Genomic DNA, 27,007 nt, shown 5'->3' with positions numbered 1-27,007 from the left:
GGTCCCGAGGAACGCTCCTGGGTCCCAAGGAACGACATTTTAGATCCCAGTTTACTCCAGACCTTTCACGACAGTCATCCTGAGAAGCCAGCTCCGTGGGGTAGAGGACGTCCACCACGGCGTTGGGGTTCTCGGCCCTCTGGAGCGGGCCGTGGAGGGGGGGGTACTGTCACAGACACGTCAGGTTCCACCCTCCACCAATCACAGCGCACTCCTTCCCCAGAGTACTGATCACCATCACCTGCACCTCATCACCACACTCATCACCAGCACTATAAGACTCACAACCACACAGCACTCCACGTCCGGTCTCGTTCGCATATACTACTGGCTATGCTTACCTCAAGGACTCTTCTACAGATACTTACTTGTCTCCAGCGTGTCTCCCTCCTTCCGTGTTCCTTGTCTGCTGTGTGGGTGTGTTCCTGTCCGTCCTTCAGTTCTCCAGTGATCTCCAGGCTCCAGCGTCCGTCCATCTACAAAACAAAAGACAGTAACTCTCTCTCTCGTATCACCTTCAAATCTACCAACAACGGTTAACCCTTTGACACGTACGATCACACCCGTGTGATCAAGCTAGGCTGGTCCCTGGAGCGTACGATCACACTGGTGTGATTAGAACCTCATGATCAACTGCCAAATTCTAAATTTCAAATCTGCTTTAGCGCGCTGAGCCAAAGACTGAGTGCGTGAGAGACTGACAGAGCTCGGTGTCTTTTAATGTTTATTTTAGGTTTCATGCACTTCAAATTACATTACACAACCACAAAAATATCAGCAAAAACTAAATACAGTTTGTAATTGCATACTAATATTTTTATAACAGCAAGATATCAGTGTTGTAAGCATATAATGGCTCGTGATAACATTACCGATCAAATAACACAATAATTTTCTACCCTTTGACGTGTGCGATCAGTTTAGCCTGTTCCTTCACGTAATGTCACATATATCAGGAGAAGTGGGTGATCTTGTGTGTAAATCCAGCAGGCTTCAGCTCCCTGGTACTGTTGTAAACATATAATCGCGGCACGAGCGCCCATAACGTTAGCTCGCTAGAACAGTACAGATCAAATAACACAATCATTTTCTACCCTAAAAGACGTGTACGATCAGTCTAGCCTGTTCCCTCACGTAATGTCACATATATCAGGAGAAGTGGGTGATCTTGTGCTGTAAAACCAGCAGGCTTCAGCTCCCTGGTGCTGTTGTAAACACATAATGGCGGCGCCCCGCCCACAGCCGTGATCACTTACCAATCAACTAACATACACTGCAAAAAATGCTCTTCTTATTTAGTATTTTTTTCTTGTTTCCAGTTCAAATATCTAAAAATTCTTAAATCAGGGTGCATTTACTAGATAAGTAAAATGACGAGATATTTTTTCTTGTTTCCTGAGGAAAAATAAAAATGAAGTGAGTTTAAAATGAGCAAAATTATCTGCCAATGGGGTGAGAAAAATAATCTTATTTCTGTTTGGGACAGAAACAAGACTTCAATCAGAAAAAAGATTATTTTTCTCACCCCATTGGCAGATCATTTTCCTTGTTTTAAGCAAAAACTCACTTAATTTTGATTTTATTTTTAAGAAAACAAGTAAAACTATTTATGTCATTTTACTTATCTAGTAAAAGCATCTTGATTTAAGAATTAATATTTAGACTAGAAACAAGACAAAATTACTAAGTAAGAAGAGCATTTTTTTGCAGTGTACATATTTTTAATAAGTATATAATCCATAAGGAGTTCACTTGCATGCATTTAATTTAGTTAACAAGTTTGAAAATATTTTGTATAAAAATAAAACATTTAAACAGTCATGCATTGCAAGCATTTTTTCCCGCTGACAAGTCACAAGTCACTGTTGACGTCACTCTTACCTCACACTCGCGTTGGTACCAACTTCAGACACAATTTTAATAAAATTTACCAGTTTTTAACAACTTCAGAGAAAATGGCAGACAATTTATTTAAAAGAAGACAACTGACAAGTGAGGAAATTGAGGAGATTTTTTTTTATATTTATGTGGAGGAAACAAACCGCTATGCCTCTGACTTGAAAGAAAAAGAAGTGAGGGGAAAAATGGTTAAATGGGTTCCAACAAATATCCCTGAAATGTACACATTTTTAGTGGCCGTTCTCCTAATGGGGGTGATCAAAAAACCATCACTTTGGGATTACTGGAGCACAGACCCCATGCTCTTGACACCATTTATCGGGTCTTTGTTCTCACAGGACCGCTTCCTTCTGCTCCTCCGCGGTCTTCACTTCGCAAACAATGCAACAGCAGTTTTCAATGACCCTCTGAAAAAAAATCAGAAATATTTTTACTGCTCTCGCCTCCTCCTTTGGTCGCATTTTTGTGCCATTCTGCAACATGACATCATGACTTTGCGTAAACATACACGCCACTTTCTAAAGCCAAATGGCGTGTTATCTGTTCGCATTGAGCTATCCGCGTGTATGTCTACGCCGTGTGATTCTGCGTGTATGTGTACGCCGTGTGATTCTGCGTGTATGTGTACGCCGAAACGAACCGCCATCTCCGCGTGTATGTCTACGCCGTGTGATTCCGCGTGTATGTGTACGGCGTGTGATTCCGCGTGTATGTGTACGCCGAAACGAACCGTCATCTCCGCGTGTATGTCTACGGCGTGTGATTCCGCGTGTATGTGTACGGCGTGTGATTCTGCGTGTATGTCTACGCCGTGTGATTCCGCGTGTATGTCTACGGCGTGTGATTCCGCGTGTATGTGTACTGCGAAACGAACCGTCATCTCCGCGTGTATGTCTACGCCGTGTGTTTCCGCGTGTATGTGTACGGCGTGTGATTCTACGTGTATGTCTACGCCGTGTGATACAGCGTGTATGTCTACGCCGTGTGATTCCGCGTGTATGTGTACGGCGTGTGATTCTGCGTGTATGTGTACGGCGTGTGATTCCGCGTGTATGTGTACGGCAAAACGAACCGTCATCTCCGTGTGTATGTGTACGGCGTGTGATTCCGCGTGTATGTGTACGGCGTGTGATTCTGCATGTATGTGTACGGCGTGTGATTCTGCGTGTATGTGTACGGCGTGTGATTCTGCGTGTATGTGTACGGCGTGTGATTCTGCGTGTATGTGTACGGCGTGTGATTCTGCGTGTATGTGTACACTGTGTGATTCCGCGTGTATGTGTACGGCGTGTGACTCCGCGTGTATGTGTACGGCGTGTGATTCTGCGTGTATGTGTACGGCGTGTGATTCCGCGTGTATGTCCACACACTTTTCCAGCACCTCTTGTCTCTTGGCACTGGAGCTTGTGGGACTGTGCGTGCAAACCGGAAAGCGATGCCACCATTCACCTGTAAAATGACAAAGGGTGAGGTGGAATTCAAGGAAAATGGTTCACAGTTGGCAGTCAAATGGCATGATAAGAGAGATGTCCATGTCCTTACCACAGTCCACCCAACTGGTATGGCAGCCACAGGGAAGCTGGATCACATCACTGGGCAAGCAAAGATGAAGCCAGTCTGTGTGCTGGAGTACAACAAAAATTATTATTTTTTAGGGAAACTTTTACTTTAACTTCACTACATTTGAAAGACAAATATTGTACTTTTTAAACCACTACATTTCTATCAAGGTCCTCAAAGTCAAAAGTCGTTTCTGTAGCAGCTTTGCAAGTCAGTGGATGATTTTTTTTCTTCTTTAAAAGTTTTTTTTTTTTTTTTTTAATGTAAATGTCTGGGAGAAAGAAAAGGGCAGACATATGGATGAATCTGAAAAAGCATGATGAAAGAGCTCAGTTCAGTCTGGTTTTTTGTGCCACTCAGATGCCAGAGCATGAGTACTTAATAGAGCTTTCTTTTGTGTTTTTTCGCACTTAAACAGACCAATACGCACAAAATGACAAAATTTTCATTTTGGATTTTTTTTCATGTCTTAAGTGAACGTAAACAGTTGGGGGAATATCGGATGTGTATCAGTGTATAGGATTTGTGCATTCTGCCTTAAAGTGACAGCAGCTTTGTAAAAAGCTTTGTAACTTTTAAGTATTTATATGAGTTCAAGGTAGTCGTATGCTAGCATGTCGGATGGAGTATCACTGACTGGCTTAAACCACCATGGCATAGCGTGCATTTATACAACAATGCAACAATAATAAAATAATGCATTGACATAAAAAAGGAAATTTACTTTGGATACTTAAGTACTTTTAAAAGCAAGTACTTCTGTACTTTTACTTAAGTAAAAATAGTTTTTAACAACTTTCACTTGTAACAGAGTAATATTTGACCAGTAGTACCTTTACTTTCACTCGAGTAATGGAGTTGAGTACTTTGTCCACCTCTGTATATGCGCATGCAAGCTAATAGTAAGTGAGGCGTGACCATATAGCTTTTCTCTGCTTTGCTAGTCAGATATAAAACTCAGTAACAATATTAAAGGTCCCCTTCTTCGCGATTCCATTGTTCAAACTTTAGTTAGTGTGTAATGTTGCTGTTAGAGCATAAATAATACCTGTAAAATTATAAAGCTCAAAGTTCAATGCCAAGCGAGATATTTTATTTAACAGAAGTTCCCTTTCAAAGCCTACAGCGAACGGCTGGCTTGGACTACATCCTGGTACTTCCTTCTTTAATTACGTCAGTAGAGCAGTAGAACAGACTAACCTCCGCCCACAAAGAAACGCGAAAAAGGGGGCGCGGTCTTGTTGCTGTCCCACGTGGAGAAGCGGACGGTCGCGTGGAGAAAAGGAACTGTTGCGTTGAGTGTGTTTATCGCCATGTCATCGAGACGCTGTTATTTTCATCCAGGAGTCAAATCACCTTTGTTTGGCTTTCCCAGGGACGCTGTAGAGATTATTGAACGCATACATCTCTCCGTTAAGAGGCGTGACCTTTCCAACGTGCGCTAAGCTGCTGTCAAATTACAACACAGGAACCGCTTTCACGTGCACTAAGCTGTGGTCGAATCACAGCACAGGAACCGCTTGCACAATCAGAACTCGTTACGTATTTCTGAAGGAGGGACTTCATAGCTCAAGGAAATCACCAGCCGTTTTTAGGACGGTGAGAACAGTGGTATACAGATAAGTAAATTGTGTGAAAAATACTGTGTTTTTTTACACGCGAAACATGAACACATGTTATATTGCACACTGTAAACACAATCAAAGCTTCAAAAAAACACGAAGAACGGGACCTTTAACACTAAAACATAAATAATATATAATTTATTCATGTTACTTTTCAAGTCAACTGAACCCTAATAACTTTACCGAATGCACGGAGCATATTTGCAATGTGAAAAACGACAAACATGACATTTGAACGTACACATTATTGAGGACTGTTCGTTTTACAAGATAATTTTTTTAACATCTTTATTCATATTTATTGCATGCTTGTAAATAATTATATGTGCTCCAAATTAGGAAAAGAAACTAAAATATACTCACCAATTGTCACGCGGATGTTGTGAGGGAGAAATGCCGTGTGCAAGCGAAATTCAAAGCAGTGGGAAAAATAAAGCAACATAAACATGTCAACCATAGTGTGTACACGCTAACAAATAATGTGAGAGGTTCTGAATGAAAAAATAAAGCAAAACATTCAGAGTGCTCACCTGCACGCGGTCATCCACCATGAGCGCCATTGTGATTGCGAAAACTCACGTGTCAAGGTTGAAGTGTGTTACCATGGAAATTAGAACGCGTGTCATGGCATAATAACGGTCGCATTAAAAAAACTCACGCCAGGCTGCCAGTCTGAATATTTAGAACGTACGTGCGAAAGGGTTAACTCACCTGTTCCACAACATCTGCTCTACTGTGGTCTAATAAACACTCTTACCTGTTAACATCTGTGTCTGCCTCCTGTAGCCTATACTTGTAACACCAAAAGCCTCTGTGGTGACTAATAATAATATCTCAGCTCCTTTTTCAATCTTTAGAGGGACGAGACAAGGATGTCCACTGTCCCCATTTCTCTTTGCAGTTGTGATAGAATCCTTGGCTGCATACATTCGGCAACAGGCAGATATCCAACCTATTACGTTAGGTGGCCTCCCACAACATATTTCACTTTATGCAGACGATATACTGTTGTTTATAAAGAACCCCAGCAAGTCTGTTCCAAATCTCCTCACAGCAATTACAAGATTCGGGAATATATCAGGTTTTACAGTTAATTGGGAAAAAAGTGAAATGATGACTATTACGCCCAGCGCTTGTAAACAGTATGTAAGATCCACCCCATTCAAGATAGCAGAAAACTCATTTACTTACCTAGGTGTCATAATACAGTATTTCTCAATTGCTAAAACACATTTCTTGAAACCTTCACCCATATTCTAAAAACTTTAAACACAAAACACAGTCTTTAAACTACATTCACAAAACCCCGGACTCTTCTGGCAAAATCAAACACTTGCCTCAAAACCATTTGATCGGTGCTCAAAATAAAACAATGCTTTCAAAACATAAACACAGCCAGTCAATATATAAACACTCATCAGCATTCATTAGACACTACATCAAAAAATTGAGAACACAGCGTCCAGGGCATGTAGTTACAGAGAATTTTTTTTATTGCATATAGAAAGTAATTTTGCCATAAATAAAAGTAAATAATTCACAACTCAGTACAGCAAATATATTGCATACTGTAAGTAATACAGTATTGTATTTCTGTATTTTCAGCATAAAAATAAAGTAAGGTCAAAGAACAAAGACAACTCTAAATGAAAAGTGTATTACACAAAATATTGTGCAATTGCAAAATCAAAGTCAATGAGAGCCTCTTGCTGTTGGGAGAACAAAAGAGTCCTTCCACCCTCATTTGGTAGTCTTGCAATTCTACAAAAGGATCCATACAGAAACAATAGTAATGGACATCACATTCATATGTAAAATGTATTGTAAATCTTTTTCTTTTTTCCCCCACTCCCTTTTCTATTGACAAACTGATGTACTATATCAAATGTATACAGTAAACTTTCAGTCGCACAAATTGGAAAAACAATACATTTACCTGTTCTCTTCTCTGAATGTCCTGATTATGGTGGCCACAGAGAATCTGGACAAATTGGGTTGTACTCTTTGTCCTGCTTCCCTCATTGTCATTCCATGAACAAGAACATGGTCTATAACAGTTGCCCGAATTTGATCTGAAATTACTATTCTTGCTCTTCGTTGTCCTTGTATTCTTCCTCCTCGTTCACCACCTCTTACATGAACTCTTCCTCCTCTTCCTCCTCTGCCTCTCATATTGTTTCCATCCATTGTGGTATCAATACTCAACGTACCTGGGCCACCTGTGTACTCTGAACTGGCTTATATTGTAGACAACTGATCTGATCACATCAATAGAAACAAGTGTGAACTATTTTGAGTTGTTGTGTGTAAACGATGACAGCTGTGTTGTAGTTGTGTTTAACTTTTGCCACATGTATGTACCATTTTGCAACACAGTGCAAAATGTGTTTTAGTGAGTAAGAATGTGTTTAGAGTTTTGCAAAAAGAGTGGATGAGATTTGCAAACAGTGTCTTAACTACCTGAACTTGTTTAAGGTTTTGCCTACAAAGTGACTGATTTGACAAATGGGTCAATGCCACTGAGCATTGGGTTCAGAGAATGGGGTTTAGTGTTTTAGCAATTGTGAAATACTGTAACAAAAAATCCAAGAGACCTACTTAGAGTCAATTGGCAAAACAGAGAATAAGTCAATTAAAAAATAATATAGATTTCTGGAAGACTTTGCCAATTTCAATGGTGGGTAAAATTAATGTGGTAAAAATGGAGAGTTTAGATTCCTCCACCTATTTCAATCCATCCCTTCATGTATACCACAATCCTATTTTAAACAGCTAGACAAGATAATTATTCAGTTTTGGGTTACCTTTCTTTAAAGCACACTACTGGGCTGCACATTTGAATATATTTTCTTGGTGGAGAGTTGATTCAACAGATGAAACTTGTGAACAGCCTGAATGGCTAAGAATTGAACAAGCCCTTTGCCCTAGCTCTTCATTACAGGCACTGTGCAACAGTCCAAGTAAACTTAGTAAACATATTTACAACAGCCACTTTGTAATTGATCAGTCTTTAAAAATCTGGAAACAAATTAGAATATATATTAAAGGCCCTAAGGTATATCTTGATAGCCCTATATGCAAGAATCATTCCTTCATTCCCGCTCTTAATGATATGGTTTTTTCACTCTGGAAACGGAAGGGAATAGGCTGCATTGGCTCACTTTATATAAATGAGCAATTTCTGTCATTTAAAGAGCTCCAATCAAAGTTTGAGCTACCAAACTCTCACTTTTTTAGATATCTGCAAATCAGAGACTATGTCAGAAAGTATTTCCCCAACTTTGAACAATTTAAAAAGCACGACAAATTAGAGGAAATAAACAGATTTAAAGCCGGTAACTCCAAAGCGGTGTCATATTTCTATAATATATTAATTGATCTGTTGGATAGTGACACAACTACAATTAGGAAATCATGGGAGGAGGATTTAGGTTTCGCTATTGAAGATGCAAAATGGGAGGAATGCATACAAAGCATATATGATTGTTCGATTAATACTAGACACAACTTAATCCAATTCAAATCCTTACATAGAGTATACATGTGTAAAACTAAATTGCATAAGATTTGCCCTGAAGTTTCACCGCTATGTAATAAATGCAAGGTTGCAGAGGGTTCACTTCTACATTCACTATGGACATGTTGCAACCTTCACAAGTACTGGACTGATATTTTTGACCTACTTTCGAAAGTGTATAAAAAAGAGATCGCTCCAGATCCGATGATTGCCATTTTTGGGGTGATTTCAGTACCTTCTTTCAGTAAATTTGAAAAACAGGGTATTTCTTTATTTATGGTTCTCGCAAAAAGACTGATTCTTCAGAGGTGGAAACAGGATTTTGTTCCAACATTTGATGTGCTGCAGAGAGAACTAGTGAACATTATTCATATTGAGAAGTTACAATTTATCAATAACGACAAGCTGGAAATATTTAGGAAAATATGGAAGCCTGTATTAGATTGTTTTGGAATATGATAATACTGGGTCTTATACGTCATTACATATTTGTTACTCTTAATTTACTCATCTGATGTTATCACTGTGATCTGTCTGGAACTCCTCTATTCTATGTATCAGGAATACTTATCTGTAACAAGAGTTGCTTCACTTTTATGTATTTGGTATACCGTGCTAATGTTTCCATTTTGGACCTCTGTTCAGTAAAAGCAAAGTAAAATAAAAAAATTATAAAAAAAAAAAATAATAATTTTTAATCGTTCTGAACCGAAACGTTTATTTGAAATGACCATTAACCGGTTAATAACGTTATTTTATCGTTCTCTTTAATATTTTAATTTGGCAGTGACCAATCATGAATTAAGTAGTACAGCATGTGACGTTGACGGATCAAGCGTGAGTGAAATGCCCGCGCAGCAGTCATCTATGAATCTACCGGTAACGCAAGTCATTGTAGAGCGCGCATTTTCATGCCTCAAGTACATTCTTTCCCCAATGAGGTCTTCAATGAATGCGCAGGTATTCGAGGACACGTACGTTTAAATAAGTAGTACAGACTTTAAGTCAAATAGACTGATTTAGGCTAGTTTATGGATTCCGTTTAAGCCTATCCAAGTATTAGCAACTATTACACATTTTTCTAATCTTTTAGGTAGCCAATACAGGACAGGTCAATATTTTCGATATGGACTGTTGATGCTTCGTATTAAATGGTATAAATTTTGTTGCAGTTTTACAATGTTATATTGCATTAAATGATCAAGCTTTATCAGCCGACTGAATTTGATTATGTGATGCAGTGTTGCGCAGTGTTTGCTTTGAAATTAGCAGTTTATGGTGCATTAAAAGCATGGGCGTCACTAGGCCCTTTTTAGGGGGACTTCAGCCCCCCTAAAAAATTTGTGATTAACCTTTATAACATATGAAACTGGCGGGAGGCTTCGCCTTCGTCCCGTTTTAAATCGGCGTTAATCGGCATGTTCTTCAATCCGTATCGGTGCAGGGCAGAGCGCACTACAGAAGCAGAGGTGTGTGCGTTGATCTGAGCCTCATTGGTCTGTCACCGCTCGTCAATGTCAAAATATTTGAGAAAACCAATCAAATCAGAGTAGGCGGGCTTTATGCTCACACAGAAGCTGCTGAGGCTGAGTCTGAGCGCGAATCTTAGCAGCACGACTCGAAGTCGTATGTAAGTAGCTAAACTAAACATTTCATATTTGACAGCTGCTTCTTTAAGTCAGAAATGTTAAACAAATGACAAAAATATTCAGCCAAATTACTAAACTTTTGTCTAATTTCGCCATTTTGAATTGAAATAGGCCTATGTAATGTCATTTATAATATAATTAACAAACAAGAAATATTAACAAAGCCGTTTTCTTCAGATTAGGCATAAGATTAATAGTAATGAATATGCATATTGTAAATTAATATAATTCCATTTGTAGCCTTCAGTAAATAAAAAAGCTCAGCTTTTTTCAGCCTGTATTGGGCATAAGATTAGTAATGAATGTGTGCCTATTGTGAATTGATTTAATAAATGTAGTTACCTAGCTTTCCTGTTAGCCTTCAGTAAATTAACATGTCTACAAAAATGATTCATAAAACATATAAATATCAGTTAACCCTCTGGTGCTCTTCGTTTAGGGGTTGCATTGGTTGTTTTCCTGGTCGTAAGTGACCGGACACCTCAAAATTAAACTTCCTCCACCCCAGTAAAACCAATGCAATTAATTTTTCTTCAATATTATTCTCTCTTTTTAATTTTGTATTTTGAAATGATTTGATGGTATTTTTGAATATTTATGCAATAATTATGGTCTATTTTTGCCATTGAAAATTATACAAACATTTTTTTTTTGGATTTTTTTTTTTTTTCATTTTTATTTTAATTATTGCAGTATTTCAGGTTAAAATAGAGACTAGGCCTTCAAAATATTTTTTTGAAGGCAGATTAGCGCCCTCTTTTGGAATTATTTAAGAAATCATGCAACCATGGGTGTAATCACTAGAGGTCTCTATGGAGAAGCTTGAGAATTCCCTAGTTCACATTTAATGATTTTTTTTTTTTTGATGGATTTGAATATATATTTAAAAAATCTCAAAGACTATTTATTATAAAGTTTTAGATATATTTTTTTTTTGTTAGAAATATAGATTTTTTTCTGTGAATTTTTGTGTTTTTGCAAATTTCCCATTCATTTCCTATGGGGGTCATTTTTGACCAAAGAGCACAAGTGGGAGTAATTTTTTTACGTCAACTTAGCATGCTCGAATCATGCCCTCAATTTTTGTGTGTTAACATACCTTATGCTAGAAAAGTCACCAAGTGTCATATTTTTCAGATGAAGCAGTGATTAAAAAAAATTCTAAATGTGGTTCATAAGCTCAGTTTTTCATAGGTGTGTGTATAAGTGTGCGTGTGTGTGTGAGTGGATGTGTCAATATCACACTCTTGATGTTTTAGAGTGTCACCCCTTTACTGCTGTGTACTTTTTTTCAGCATCGTGGCCGATTTGTAGATTGTACACACAAATATTCAGAGAATTTTTGTGTTTTTGCCGATTTCCCATTCATTTCCTATGGTCGGTCATTTATGACCGAAGACAATGAACGCTACTTTTTTTTTTACGACCAGTTAGCATGCTCGAATCTTGACCCCAATTTTTTTGTGTGTTTACATACCTAATGCAAGAAAAGTCACCAAGTTTCATATTATTCCGATGAAGCTGTGATTTTTAACATTTCAAAACAGAAAATGTTCCGGTCAGAAATGACCGAAGACCACCAGAGGGTTAAACATACTTCACTGACGAAAATGGAAAAACTTAATCAGTCTTATCTGCCCACTGACATTTTTTGGCGTTCAGAACACCTTAAAATGCACATTTGTAGATCATGGAAATCAAAATTTTCTCGGGGGAGCAAGCCCCCAAACCCCCCTAACTACTTCACATTTGGGATCTGCAACCAAATGTGATTATAAACATGCCTACATTGTATAATTAAAGGATGTACAATATGGTCATGCAGAATAAGGCGTTAATATTTGCTTTATAAGTAATAATTAACAGCCAATATCCTAATATGCATACTAATAAGCTACTAGTTAATAGTGAGAATTGGACCCTAAACTAAAGTGTTACCATTTTTTTTTCATACCCTCACTGGGGGCTGAGCCCCCCTAAAATGAAAATCCTAAAAACGCCCCTGATTAAAAGAGCAATGGTTATCCAATATTTATTTATTTTTAAGTCGTGTTGGAAAAAAAAGTTATGTACAAAGAATGTTATCACTCTTCTGAAAAGAATTAGGCAAAAGAGGGCCACTTTCAATTGTCTAACGGTCCATTAAAACAGGTCAATATTTTTCCAGCTGTTTATGCTTTGTAATTAATGCAGGTATTTCTGTTGTGGTTTTAACAATGTTATGAAATAAATGTTCAAGTGTAAGTATCACGTGTTATCTTATTTTTGAGTGAAAGTCTTTATTTATACATATTTGTTTAAAGTATAGGCTAAATTAAAATAATGTTATTAACCGGTATTTTTTCAAATCAAAACGTTTTCGGAACAGTAATGTTTAATGTGGAACGCGAAAACGGAAACGCTAAAAAATCGATTCTGCTCGGAGTGAACCGATTGATCTTTTTTCCCGTTTTTAAGCCCTGGTCAGAAGTTTGATATGGTCAGATTAAAATAGTCTCTGGCAATTAGCCCTTAAATCGATGTACTTAATAAAGTGGTCAAGGTTGAGAATAAAAGAAGATCTCACAAGCTCTTACATTATTTCTAGATACATTTAAATAAACTGCATTATAACAATTCTCTCCAGAGCAGTTCCTTGTTCTCAGCGTCGCAGAATTGATGCATTTCCTCTGTGAAATTCAGGTTTGTGTGTTTTAATTTATCTACAAAATCATTAATGTGCTTTCAATTATTTTATTTAATACAGGGACGCAATGTGAGTCACCTAAACGATTGTGGCGTCTGTCTTTGAAACGCCTGGTGCTTTGCTCAAAACACACAACTTCATTCCTAAAGATAATGAATATAATCGTCAATCGTCTCGATTGCCCCCAGGTGGTTGGTCGCAGTATAGCTCATAAACCCCGCCCCCTCCATGTATTCTAATGGGACGCGAGAAAAACTAGACAATCAAGTTACACTTCAAATAATTTTTTTTCTCTGAGCGAAGTTGTCACTTGAGGCACCAACAGACCTTTTTCAAGAGTAGATTGGAGCTTTAGATTTATTTTCAAAATTTCCATAACTACTTATTTCACATCAACATAATGAGCTGTTCTGCTGTGGGAGTGTGGGCGGGGTTTTGATATAGGCGGCTCTACCTCCTGCTCTCTACTGCGCAGATTCAGGTCCCAAATCAGCACAAGATGTAAGCGCCATATTCTGACATTGGCGTCTTTACTTTTCTACAATGGAAGAAGTGAAGGGACATCGTCCATCTTTTTTTTTACAGTCTATGATCAAAACAGAGCAGAAAAAGGAGCAGAAACAAGTTATAAAAGTATTGCTTATGCATGTTGTAGTCTTTTAAAAAAACGTGATTCTCTCAGTTTGTTCAAAATGTTGCTTTTTTTATTAAAATTACCCACATTCAAGTGGTGATTAAAAAAAGTGCATATAGCTATAAAACAATTTGTTGTTGTTGTTTAAAAGCAGAGGCTCTGTTCTTTCCTGTGATGTGCTATATTGCATGTTCAAATATTCTTACAACATTTAAAAAATGTCAAAAATGCTGGTGGTGGATTGCAACTTTAAAAAAATAATTAAAACACTGGCGGGGAAAGAGACAATATGACTTCTAACTTGTGCATTCATTGTTGTGTTCAGTTTTCCTCGTTGATACCTTCAAAACCTATCTGACCGGTTAGGTTTCAACTGATCAGGAAGATTCCTCTAAAAGTCATTTTCAGTAAATTGAATTGTGCCATGCGTTGTAACCAAGAGCAGCAGGTGTTTAGCCAGAGGGCTGGAAATCCCACACAAGCCCCACCCATACAGCGAAATCTAAATAAATGTACTTCACACACACCTTCAGCAGTCTTACCATGCCCATTACGACATCTAACAAACCAAGATTTGACAAAGCACCTCATTGAGGAGTCTGTGAAATACATTACCAAAGTAGGTAAGTCAGTTTTTATTCTAAGGAAAAGTTTTATGAGTGAATTATGCATGAGTGAGTTTAAAATGAAGTCATATGACATTACCTGTTTTCACATGCTACAAAACCTGCGTCCTTATAAAAAGTACCAGTACCATGTTACAGCTGTAGGCTTTGTGTGTGCTTTGATACATGTCATAAGTAGCCTACCATAAACACCTTGCACGGTACAACCATGTAGGCTGCAGCCTTTTTGTAAGTGTTAAATGATTTTACATATGATTTTAATAATTCTATAGACCTTACTATCAAATAAAAATATTTATCATACATTCTAGTTACCAAATAAATCTATATAGTTTATCAAATAGTTTGTTTTGAATTAGACAGGCCTAAACTATGGAAGGTTTTTCCATTAAAACATAGTAATTGCAAATATGTATCTCACAATTCTCAGATTTCTAAGTATACTGGGCTTGTAGTTGTGTTTACTCTTATTGAGTAGCAAATTAAATACTTTTTCCCCATATAGTTTTACATACAAAAAAAATGTTTGAATATATCGATTTCTAAAGAAAAGAGATATGTTCCTATTCGGAGCAGGCTATGTGAATTTTTGTGTAGTCCACTAGTAGGGCTAGACCCGAATATTTGAATATTCAATTTTGGGATTTGAATATTCGGGTTTTTCGCACACCATGGCATCCCCTCGAAACGGTTCTAATTTGCGCTTGAATATGTTTACACTATAAAATCTGGCATAATGATACTCTTTTTTACAATTATCTTATAGCCTAGCTGTTTTTAATAGGGAGGACAGTTGAACTGGAACCCAACCTTGTTATACTAATAAATAGGGGAGAGCGGGGCATAACCTAATACTTTTTTGAAAAGTTTTTTCTGCCCCAAATCCACTTGGAGTTCAGAGTATTTATTTTTTCCCACACATTAATTTCACACATGTCTAGTACAATTATATGGTTTTTTTTATTAATACAGTGTATATTTTTTTCTTGATTTACCCGAAAGAATGGAAGTGAAATGTGACAACATGCCCCATAGACTTGGTCGGCATTACTGGGAACGCCCACAAAAAGTCATATCCGCCATATGCTGTGGGGGGAAACAAGCCATTTGAATGAATGCTCGTAGACCTTGTTAGACGCTTTATCTTTACTCTTTGTAATGATTACGATTTATTTTAGCTTGGTGCAGTCCCGAAAAGTTGCCATGTGGCGTTCTGCACTTTTAGTAAGTTATCTGAAGTTTTAGAGTAAAGATAAAGCATCTAACAAGGTCTACGTGCATTCATTCTAATGGCTTGTTTTCCCCCACGGCATATGGCGGATATGGCTTTTTTTTGGGTGTTCCCAGTAATGCTGATCAAGTCTATAAGTGGAGTACATTGTAACATGTGAGGGGCACAATGTAACATGACCAAATTACATCTTAAAATGTTACTTGATATAATCCACACAACAACAACAAAAATCCAAGACAAACTAAAATACAATTATTAACTTTTTTTATCAAAAATATACACATTTTTGAGTTTGACAACAAACACACTGCAAAACACAGCTATACAGCGTAGTTAAAACATAAAAAAATAAATAACATCTGAACATTGAATCTCAGTCATTATTCACCTCTTTCTGATGGTTTCTCAACAGAATTCATAAAAGTATAGAATATAATATCATTATTCTAGTAAGTTTGCATAGAATTAATCACAAAGTGTGGTTTGTTTTGTTTAAAAATCGTATAAATGTTTGAGGTGGCAAGGTGGGTCTTGTACCCCACACACGGGGTAAAAGGCTCACCAGCACGGGGCAAAAGGCAAATAATTTAGCAAAGTAATATATTTTGAATAAAATGTAAGTTAATACTTGTTCAGAACAATCACTTTAGCAAAGTTTAAAAAATAAAATATTTAGAAAAATAAAATAAGTTATTACATTTTTATTAAAGTCTTGAACTGGCTTTTTTTTTTTTATGTATACTGTTGTCTGAGGTCAAACCCGCGCTGAAGACTTGGAAGTAAATGCCCACGGCTAGGATTGGATAAGATTAGCATATTTAATGAGTTTCCGCTCCCCTGTCAGTACACGTGAGGAATTGTTTTGCACACGCACAAGAAAGGTGAAAGCCCGTCTGAAAAACACATAGCGCCGGGATTTTAACCAAGGAACCGGGGCGTGTGAGCTATGCGTTTGAGAGAGTCGCCTGTTGATTGTGTCATATCTGCGTTACCCTCAGTTTCCGGTTTTATTTAGCAGAAACGCTGTACTCTCACTGCAGTGTAATAAACAGTCCCGCTCTTCAATCGCTCCTGCGGCCTTGCTCAGCTCCACAACACTCGGTCCTGCTCTGCTTCATATTACAGTAACGTTAATAATCGCATCTATGAACATGATTTCTGCCCGAGTCCTATCCTGACTCTTTTCCACCGGCTGTGAGGTGAAGACCACATGTCCCAAGATTCTGCGCTCAAACGTGGCATCATCAAACTACGCCTTTGTTTTGAACAGGCAACCTCTAGTGGACGGAAAAGTTACAAAGTGCAGCTTTAAGCTTTATGTTGAATAAATGAACTGCACTTGGGTTCAGCAACTTGCCTCTTCTGTGGATGATTGTTACAGAATAACTGACCGTCATTATGAACCCAGCGGTTGTTTGCGTCTTGCGCTTCTGTCAAGGGAATCGTACAGTGGAGGATTATGTCCAGGACTTTTGTGAACTGTGTCACCTGGTTGGTTTTAATGATACCCTGAAGGACATTTTTAGAAACGGGTTACAAAAACCTGTTTGTTCACGGATGCCTGAAACATTCACTGGTCCCTGGAGGAGTACATCAAGCATGCCCTTCACTTGAGTGGATCCTCCTTTACAGTGGTGGATGAAGAGCCTGCCATACCTGATCCAGCCCACGAGCCCGTAGTCCTGCCCAAGAAAAAGGGCTTGCAAGGGGTACGCCACAGGGTCCAGGTCCGCCCAAGCTCCCAGGCCCGTCCATGTTAGGCCTGGGTCTGTGTCCGGTGCCCCTGCACGGGCCTGGCCCACCATCTCTCCCCCAAAACCGCCCCCCAAGACTGTTGGTGTTTTGGTTATGTTTGGGCATCAGGGGCCGCCCATAGAGGGGGGGGGGGGGGTCTGTCACAGGGTGTTTTGGTGTTGGTTCATGTTTCATGTCTTCAGTTTATCATGTTCAATGTCATGTTTACTGTCATGTTTTTAAGTTTGTCATGTTCTGTCAGGAACATTTTGTCAGGATCATTTGTCTCAGTGTATTTAAGCCCTCATGTTTGCCATGTGTCTTGGTCTGTTATTGAATGTGTAACCCGCTGTGTCGTTGAGTGTGTTTTTTGTCCAAGCCAAGCCAAGTTTGTATTGCCAAGTCTTTTGTTTTATGTTTTGGATTTTGATTTATGTTAAAGGGTAACTAAACCCCTGCTCAGAGCTTAACTCCACCCACTGGCAAATTTTAAAAAATGCTGGAAAAGTGGGCAGAGCCCAGTGGAGACAGAGGGGACGAACCGAGGGCGTGCACCTGAGACCCGCAGTGACGGATTGATTGATAGCTGTCAGACTCGCGAGTCGCAGAGATGGAGAATGACTGGAGTGACGCCAGCTTTGCAACAGAGCAGTCATTCTCCTACCTTCCCCTGAATTGGAGGAGGGTGAATTGTCTGTAGACACAGACCCAGAGCCTTATCAATGCGAGCCGCTGGCTCAAACTGCGTTAACTCCCGATGCCGATGATGCTAGTGAAGCAGCAGCGCAAGAGAACTGACCTAATCTATGAACAGTCAAATCCTTACACTGAATGCCACTAAAAATAAGATTTTCATTCAAATTAACTGAATCAGCGCAGCAGCACAGGACCAATAAGTTCAGACCTAAAAGCCAGAATAAAAAGATTTCCTCAAATAAGTTAGACTATATACGCTAGCATGTTACAGTATTGTTGTTCGTTACCGCGTCCGCGGAAACCACTTGCGTGTCAGGGTTTGAAAGCGCGTCTCATGTATGAAAATTATCTGTACACATGACGGGCGGCAATAATATCGCAAGAAAAGCCTGACGTGTACTGGCAACTGCATTATTTAACCGTATTTTCTTCAATACAATGTTAAAGCAAGTGTCAAGTCAGTTTCATTCATAATGTTTCTACTTCATGTAATATGACAGTTCATACTGGAGTGAAGCCGTTCTCATCATGTGATTGGGGAAAACATTTCTGAGGGCGTGGTGAGCTTGTGCCAGGGGCGCGGATAGTGAGCCGTTGGAAGTACCATCCTACGTCACGATGTACCACAACGTCCAATAGGAAAATTCAACTGCAGTAGCAACCGTTCAACCTTAAGAGGGCAGCACTTTGGCGGTTTTACACCATATTTTATAGAATTAAAACACTTTATACTCAAATGTCAAAACATTTACTCAAATCAATGAACAGCATTAATAAAGCCCCAGTATTACAGATCATTAACTAAAAAAAGTTGGTTTAGGGTTTAGTTACCCTTTAGGCTTTATGTTGAATAAATGAACTGCACTTGAGTTCAGCAACTTGCCTCTTCAGTGGATGATTGTTACACAATAACACCTCCAGCCTGTGACCGCGTGCTAAGGTATATTTTACTCACATAAGTGTGTTGCACCGTTCCTGTCGGATCCAGAAGGCATGACATTGTGCTTTAATCTCAATATGTCTGCAAATCCAGTCTCGACCTCTATCTTGTTTACAATCGATTCTGCGGTGAAATGAAGCGGAAAAAAGCGCAAAGTCTTACGCACGTGAGCTGGAACTGGCATGTTTATTGCTCGGTAGCGCAATCCGTTTAGCTCCACGAGTTGGTGGGCGGGCTTGAGGCGGTGCTTCTGCGTCCTATTATGTCAATGGTCGATATATTGTTAGAGCTGTTTTCTGGGCCTGGGGCCTCATTTATAAACGTTGCGTACGCACAAAAGAAGGCGTACGCCGCTCTCTACGCAATAATTGGTATTTATAAAAAGCAAACTTGACGGGAAAATGTGCGGTCCTTCACGCAAGCTCTGACCCAGGCGTACGCACAAAAACGGGTGAAATGAGAAATGGCGACACCGTCGGCAGATGGAAGAAACACGTGAAAGTGTGTGAAACTGTAGACCGTTGTGTAAAAGAAATGGCAATACTGCCTCTCATAAATAACATTAAGACTTCACAAAGCAAGTCTTACAATGAACAGCCTACACGAACACCCGTTTGATCGATCTGCAGTGTAAAACAAACAAAATCAAACGAAAATTACAACATAAATGCAAATTACCACATATTTGCAAAAAGAAAAGTGAAATATGTTCTGCAATAATATTGGCATGTTATGCATTGCAATTCATCCTCATAAATATGGTAAACAACGAAATAGCTAATGTACAAAACTGATATTCTCGTCAAGTGTCCGTCTGGCGGAGCAGATAGATGCAATTAGACAGATAGATAGATAATTAGGGAGATATATAGATAAATAGATAGATGTATTAATTGTCCACTGGGGAAAGTTGTTTTCATAGTAAAATTTCTTCATCAGCTACGTTCATGGTATTCATGCATATGCCTTTAGTTTTATTTTTGATAAAATGACGTATGTCTCAACCATTCAGAAAGCTGCAAGACATTACATTTGCACGGAACTATTTCCCATTTCCACGTAGATTATAACCGACATCTGTAGCTTGTCAGATTCAATTAGATGGATGGAAATAAAATGTCCATCTCAATGCGTAATGACGCACAATGGCTGATCTTGTGCTCTAGAAGATGTGGCGAATGGAAGGATTCGGAGTGAACGCATCTTCAGACAGAAAGAGGACACACTCTGGCGATGGAGCACTAGACGCTTTTTTGCCTCGACTTTGATGTCCGACCATTTCTTTTTTATTTCAGCGATAGTCCGAGGTTGTGAGGCTACAGCATTTACGGCGTCTGCAACCTTTTGCCACTCAAGTGTCTTTTTGGCATTAGTAATGCCCACACTGTGCCCTCCAAACAACACTTTTCTTCTCTTTTCAACCTCGCCAACGATAACTTCTACCTCACATTGAGTGAAGTTACGTTTTTTTTTTATTTCCTCTCTGTGTTTGCCATGATTTCGCAACCTATGAATATTAACTTGTGGGCGTTTCACGGACTATTTATGGGCAACTATGGGCGTGACATGAAGCCGCAAAAGCTGCGCTACATTTAGAATTGATTGTGATTTATTAAGGGAAAACTGCGTAGGATGTGCGTGCGCACGGTTTTATAAATCCGAATATTTCTGTGCGTACGCACGTCCTATGTTTCATCTGTACACCACTTCTGATGCAAATCCTACGCAAAGTTTTATAAATGAGGCCCCTGGTGTCTATAAAAGCTTTTCTTTCACTAACAAGGATGTTTTTCAGCTCTGAAACCTACAGGATATTCTTATATCACGATGAACTTTTATATACCAAAGGCTCAAAGGAAAGTTGATTTCTCAATTCATCACCCCTTTAACGGTGGTTCTGCAGTGGAAAGTAAGTGTTAACCGTAATTTACGCTATTTGTACTACAGAATGCTATATTTTGCGACATCTTTTCTGGACACCAGGCGTACATTCAAGTTCAAACCGGTGCGCAACGTTTTGCTACAGTTTCCGGGCTGAACGACATGGAAACGGTGTGCAACGGGGTTTGAGATACATTAGCTGTGTCTCATTTCGAAGACATGCGTCCTCCAGAGGTCGCATTCGAAGGCTGCATGTGCAGTGGTGGAATGTAACAAAGTACAAATACTTTGTTACTTTAAGTAAATTTTTCACGTATCTGTACTTTACTTAAGTAGAATCAATAGTGCATACTTTTTACTTTTACTTTGTTACATTTTGCAGCAATTATTATACTTTCTACTCTACTACACTTCTACAACGTTTCGTTACATTTTCTTATCAGTTTCAGGGCTCGACATTAAAGGGTCATGAAACCCTAAACCAAATTTTCTGAGATTTGAACAGAGTTATGAGTGCCATCAATGTCAATGTTACCATCCATTAATTTTGATTGTAGGAGAAAACTAGTTAATTTTAAACATTTTTGCGCTATATTCAACTTCTGGGTTTAAATTCATCTTTGTATCCACGTCACAGAATGTGACTCTTTCTCGTACTATAGTACAGCGATGACTCATCGATGTCTCATAATTATTCATGAGTCTGTGTGTCCTTATCCTATGAGAAGAGGCCTCACTTAATTATTCATGAGACTGCGTGTCCTTATCCCATGAGAAGACGATTTGCTTAATTATTCGCACGCAGCGGACATTGTAAGTCCACAAGACCGAAAGTGCACATGAAGTGTGCCATTTGGGACAGGGCCCACGTGTACCATTTGGGACAGGGCCTCCGTATACCGCATCCTTCACAGGATGTGTCCTTCGGAGGATGCAGCCTTCAAATGAAATGAAATGAGACAGCTGTATTCTCTTGTTTGGTGGGTGTGTCAAATATGTCAGCCCAATCAGCAGCAACATGTATATAAACCATGAGGTATTCAAGAGACAGTTCGCACAATGGGTCCAAGAAAAGTTGTTTGCAAACGTATCCGCTGCAGCTCAGTATAGGCAACAATTGAAGATATTAGAAGACATGATTGGCGTAAAAGTTTTATAGTAAAAATATAGCATATCAACATGATGATGTAGTTGTTTATATTTTTAGGAGGTTGGAGGGGAGTGGTTAGGGATATTCAAACCCAAACCGTCAAATTGCCGTCATCGGAAAGGGAACGCCATTCCCGACCGGAAGTTATTTGGTTATTTTCAGATTTTGATTAAATATTACCACGGCAAACTGTATAATTTTTTTCTGTGTATTAACTTGCACGGATTAATTGTTCACCCAAAGACCTGTAATGTGTGCTAACAAAGTAAATAAGCGAAATGGCGAAATATGACCTGTTTGGCTATCCATACGGTGCTCCTTTAGCCTCGTTGTATATGTCTCTTTTATAACTATATAAACTAAATAAATCACTCTCTTTCCTTCTGTAGGTCTATTATATTTCAGTTTGAAGTGACAAATCCTCAAACATCACTGATGATTGTGCTACTGAAGCGTCTCCGCTACATCACCGTGCTCTTGAGCTCCACGACCATCATGCTGTTCCTGTACTTTCAAAACTCAGAAATGGTTTTGACGTACAGTTCTTACATTTTTGTCTCGGAGCAAGCTCTGTGCGGATGCCATATCTGTGTGGCAGACCAAGGAAATAGTAGCTGGTTCAGTGAACGTTACAAACCGACCGTTCCTCTTCTGCTCAACAGCACCAACACTGATTTACATGCAAATGTCTCCATGTGGTGGAAGGTAAGAAAGTTTGCTTCAAAATAAATATGAATTTACTTTGTATGTGCCTACCCCCAAAATTAAGATTTTGGTATTATTTAAAGTTTTTGAAAGAAGTCTCGGTAACACTTTACAATAACAGTACATGAATAATCATGTATTAATACATTAATTAATAGTTTATTAAACATGAACTCATGATTAGTGAAGATATGAACTAATCATGAACAAATGAGGAGCTATCATGAACTAAGACAGGAGTCATAAGGATTCATGCATGAATAACAGCAGCATTGAAGGGATAGTTCACCCAAACACGAAAATTTGATGTTTTTCTGCTTACCCCTAAGGCATCCAAGATGTAGGTGTCTTTGTTTCTTCAGTAGAACACAAATGAAGATTTTTAACTCCAACCATTGCTGTGTGTCACTCATATAATGCTTGTCAATGGGGTCTAATTCTATTAGAGTAAAAAAACATGGACAGACAAATTCAAATTAAACTCCGCGGCTCGTGACGACACATTGATGTCTTAAGACACGAAACGATCGGTTTCTGAGAGAAACCGAACGGTATTTATGCAATTAATTTCACCTCATATCAGACGAACGCTTCAGCTCTCCAGACTGCCATCACATCCTGTCAGTGAGGTCAAATAGCAGCCGGGTCATAGATATGTATACGTAGATTCCTCATTCGAGCGATCCACGCAGGCACTAATGAGGAATCTATGTATATATCTATGACCATGTTCTCGGTGGGAACGGCTGATGACGACTGGAGCTCAAAAACGTTGAAGCAACTTTAAAATAGGAGCTATCTTTATGAATAAACGCTATATTTTACGTTTATAAAGCAACATTCTTGCCTTAAAATATCTTAAAAGTACATTACTTGACATAAATTGGTAGTATTTGTATATAAGGCTGCCGGCGCGCGAGGTAACTATGTGATCGATGGCAGCTGTGGAATTTGTCCAATATGCGTTCTGAACCTTTTATATTCTTTAACGTTATAGTCAACAAACTATTTATTGTGATAAACAGTAATGTATAATATGAAATATTACTTACCGTGAGAATCCATCGAATGATGAAACTCGATTCAACTCTCACTGCGTAAAATAGGGGTGTCCATGGTTAACCGATTAACCGATTAACTGTTAAAAATTGCGTAACCGAGTGAAACATTTTGCTCGGTTAAGTGGCGTCAATGGCGTGCTTTGAATTTAGTTGTAATATATTTTTGCACCACTAGAGACCGCCAGAACGCTCCCAGACATTTGTAATATCCACAAGAAGAAGTCATGAGTTTTCTAACATGAAGCGGGCAAAGAAAAGTACAGCGTGGGAGCACTTTAAAATTGAGAGTGACGGGGCAAAATGCAAGTATTGCAATGCAGTGCTTAGATATACTTCAAGTACAACCTCGTTGTTGTATCATCTCAACAGCCAACACCCGGGCATCATTAGAGAGGCGGCCGCGGGGCCTGCGAGTACCTTCGCCCAGCCTACCATCCCCACGATGCTAGCGCAAAACACGTGCAGTGGTGCTAAAGCCGAATCTATAACACAGGGGATTTGCAGAATGATTGAAAAGGACACGATGCCAATTAGAATGGTGGAGGGCGAAGGCTTTAAAGAACTGATGAATATTGTTCAACCCCGCTACAGCATTCCCTCGCGTTTGGCAATCACACGCCGCATTGAAAAACGATATGAGGCAAAAAGAGATTCGCTCAAAGAAGATCTACAGTCACCTGATGTAGTTGCCATCACTACGGATTGCTGGACTGCTCTAAACACGGAAAGTTACATAACTATTACGAGCCATTACATTGACGAAGATTGGGTTTTAAAATCATTCGTCCTTTTAACTGAAGCCCTACCTGTTCGCCATACAGCTGATAACCTAGCAGAGAAGTTAAAGGAGTCCGTGGAAAAGTGGGCACTTATCGAGTGATTGCCTGTGTGCACGACAACGCAAAAAACATTGTGGCTGCTAATAGAGGCGTTGATTGGCATTCTGTGTCATGCTTTGCGCATACGCTTCAGCTAACTATAAATGATGAAACTGCCACACCACAAACTAATACAGTCCTGTAAAACCAGGTGGAACAGCGTCTGTGACATGTTTGAGCGCCTATTAGAACAGCGGTGGGCAGTTACTGCGGTGCTGTCAGATCGCACTGTAACGAAACTTCAAGATGCACGGATTTTGGAGTTAAAGGACGCGCACTGGCAGCTTATTGAAGATGTTGTGCCAACTCTAAAAGCGCTCAAGTGTGCAACTACAGTTATGTCTGCAGAAAGGGAAGTGTCCATTTCAAACACCTATCCCATCACCTTTGGATTAATAAATGCACACCTACAAAGCGAAGGCGACGCGAACAGGGTTCTGGTGGAGTTTAAAACTAAAGTCCGAAACTCCCTGTCTGAAAGAATGAAGGTAGGTTCCAGACGATTATTAATAATTTCACTAAGTTAAAGTTTGAATGTAGTAAATTCTAAATACGTGTGCGCAGGTTGATGAGCCAGAGATGTTGTCATCCCCAGCGATGACTGCGTGCATGTTGGACCCGCGCCATAAGCATCTCGGGTTCTTATCTCCAGAAAAAAGAGCGCTGGCAAATGCAAAACTCTGTAGCCTTGCAGCTAATGTTCCGTCCAATGTAACAAATGTAACTGAAGCCGTTACGCAAAGTGTAGAACACAGCACAAAGTGCCAAAGACAGCGCAGCCACGGCGATGGCACTCATACTTGGCGAAAACTACTTTTCATCAGCCCTCACCAGTTGTGAAACAGAAGTCAAAAACTTTCTTAGCGACAGTCCCATTGGCCTAGAAATGAGCCCCTTGGACTGGTGGAAGCTAAACGCCAGTCGATTTCCCAGATTGGCCAACCTTGCTAAACAGTATTTGTGCATACCTGGCACATCTGTACCTTCAGAGAGGGTGTTTTCGGCAGCTGGACTTACAGTAAATAGACTGCGCAGCAGTCTCACTCACGATCACGTTGACATGTTAATATTTCTTAATAAAAACTAAGCAATTCGAATACAAGGATTTCTGTAGAGCAGCCTGATTTAATTTGGTGCCTAATTCCCTGAAAATGCAGACAAGCATATTTAGTCATTTTATTTTTGGGGATTTTTATTTAAAAAAAAGAAAAATGTGGGTCTATGCTCTTGTGTTTTAATTATTTCAATCAATTTTGTATTTAATTTGCCCTTTGTTGCAGTGTAAGCTATAGGCACACAACTCACCTTGTTACTGATCAAAATGGGTGTAGATAAATGTTGTTGTTGTACGCATTTATTTAACTGTTTCTTAGCACAAAGTTTCTAAAAAAAAGTGTGCTATAATATGACTGCATTAAATTCTAGGGCCTTGTTCACAGGCCGCGAACGCAAAAGTCAGTGACCGACATTTACTGCTCTGTCCTTACCACTGCATGCGTTTTATTTCTATAAATGCATTTCCAATGTGGTCCAACCAGTTATTAAAGGTGTTAAAAATGAACTACCCTTTTTTTGTGTGTGTCTGTATCTCGGGGTTGCGGCGCGCACACCAGAGTTTCAGTTAGAAAAAAAGGGTGCCGGTCAAAGTGACTTTGTTTCATTATTAATTTAGATAATAATTCATAAATGCACGCATAATTATCAGTGAACTTTATAAATGTTGCAGATGTTTTACATGCATGCACAAACAAATGCCTTTCAACTTATGTGTGCAAAATTCAGCTTGAAATGTCTTTTAACAATTTAAAACAAAAAGAAATAGGCTACTCTCTGATTATGTAATCCATGATGTGCATTTCTCTCTATAGGCGCGTTCACTACGGAGATGGCGGTCGTCAATTTAATAAACTAAAAATAATAACCCCCCGATCACACAATGTCGTGGAATGTATACGCCAAAACTCATTTTGGCGTGCATATGATACGCTGTTTTTCGCGTGCATATGATACGCTGTTTTTCGCGTGCATATGATACGCACTTTATGGCGTATATATGACACGCTCTCTTGGGCAGGTTTAGGGTAGTGGGGTGGGGGGTTCGTATGTATAATACGCCATAAAGTGCGTATCATATGCACGCCAAAATGAGTTTTGGCGTATACATTCCACGACATTGCACACTCGTACTATTTATACGCATTTTTCGTGAGATCCGGCTGGGTTAACCGAGTATTAACCGCTAAGGGCCTCGGTTAACGGTTAATGAAAAACTTGAAAACGTGCAGCCCTAGCGTAAAACCTATGCGTGAAACTGACTGCAAAGGCGCCAAAGAAACAGTATTCTTGCGCATGCGCAGAGAACCAACCTTTTTTTATACTGACTTTAATTAATTTACATAGCTTGGTTCAAAACACATGTAATTCAGTTAATTTTTTTATATACTGACTTTAATTAATTTACATAGCTTGGTTCAAAACACATGTAATTCAATTAATTTTTTTTTATTAAATTCAAAAACTTAATTTAAATGA

At 39.0% G+C, this 27,007-nt stretch overlaps 1 protein-coding gene across 1 annotated transcript in view; it reads left to right on the top strand.

The window, feature by feature from the left end:
- The first annotated feature begins 14,060 nt into the window (after window positions 1-14,060).
- LOC307133372 (CMP-N-acetylneuraminate-beta-galactosamide-alpha-2,3-sialyltransferase 2-like) overlaps window positions 14,061-27,007 on the top strand; it is a 31,416-nt gene continuing 18,469 nt past the window's right edge. The window contains exons 1-2 of the mRNA XM_079828434.1: window positions 14,061-14,193; window positions 22,221-22,536. Coding sequence (XP_079684560.1) covers window positions 22,267-22,536 — 270 coding nt within the window. The 5' untranslated portion in view covers window positions 14,061-14,193; window positions 22,221-22,266. The remainder of the gene's footprint in view (window positions 14,194-22,220; window positions 22,537-27,007) is intronic.

This window comes from Gobio gobio, assembly GCF_949357685.1.
Source record: "Gobio gobio genome assembly, chromosome: 11".
Lineage (NCBI taxonomy): Eukaryota > Metazoa > Chordata > Actinopteri > Cypriniformes > Gobionidae > Gobio > Gobio gobio.
This window is presented reverse-complemented; position numbering and strand designations above follow the sequence as displayed.